A 633-nucleotide genomic window follows, 5' to 3' on the forward strand; every position below is an offset into this window, starting at 1 on the left:
CAGAAATGCTGCAAACCGACTAGAAGCAGGGCAGTGCTCCTGAGGGCACTGCAGCCTCCCTGTCACTGCAATCCATCCCCCCAGGGCTGCCCCCCGTTCCCTGCTGGCAGCTCACACGCTGTAGCAGCATCGGGGCTCATCTGCTGAGGGAAATCAACTGGCTTCAGCAATTCAGGCACTTGTGACTTTCTTCTCCGTTTGTAGCACTGTGGTGCTGGCCATCCACCTACGATTTCCTTTCCAGGTCACCTAAAAGCTGCTGGTTTGGCTGCTGCTGTCCAAGACAAGCCAGGCCTCAGCCCCTGCTCCCCAGCTCTATCACCTCAGCGCTCCTCCGTGCTTCTCCTTCCCACATCACGCACATCTTACTCCAAAGCCGCCAGAAACACAAGCTCCTGGCACGCAGAGCGCACTTCTCTGGAGATAAACCACGATTCACCCTCAGAACAGGGACGTTTTGGGGTGAAACCCTTCTCCTCAGGTCAGGCCCGACGACAGGGCGGGATCGGCGCCAAGATGGCGGCGGGGCGGGCACGAAACCATCGAGACGTGCCTAGAGAGGCGCGGCGGGGCGGGCAGGCACCATGAAGGCGTGGCTAGAGAGGCCCGGCAGCGCGGCGGGTTCCGCTTCCG

The 633-nt window shown here is 61.0% G+C and overlaps 1 protein-coding gene across 1 annotated transcript in view; it reads left to right on the forward strand.

Moving 5' to 3' along the window:
- Positions 1-516: 516 nt before the first annotated feature.
- CLNS1A (chloride channel, nucleotide-sensitive, 1A) overlaps positions 517-633 on the forward strand; it is a 16,564-nt gene continuing 16,447 nt past the window's right edge. Inside the window, exon 1 of the mRNA XM_010001063.1 lies at positions 517-575. Within this exon, the coding sequence (XP_009999365.1) occupies positions 517-575 (59 nt within the window). The remainder of the gene's footprint in view (positions 576-633) is intronic.

This window comes from Chaetura pelagica, unplaced genomic scaffold, assembly GCF_000747805.2.
Source record: "Chaetura pelagica isolate M959 unplaced genomic scaffold, ChaPel_1.0 scaffold56, whole genome shotgun sequence".
In the NCBI taxonomy this organism is placed as follows: Eukaryota; Metazoa; Chordata; class Aves; order Apodiformes; family Apodidae; genus Chaetura; species Chaetura pelagica.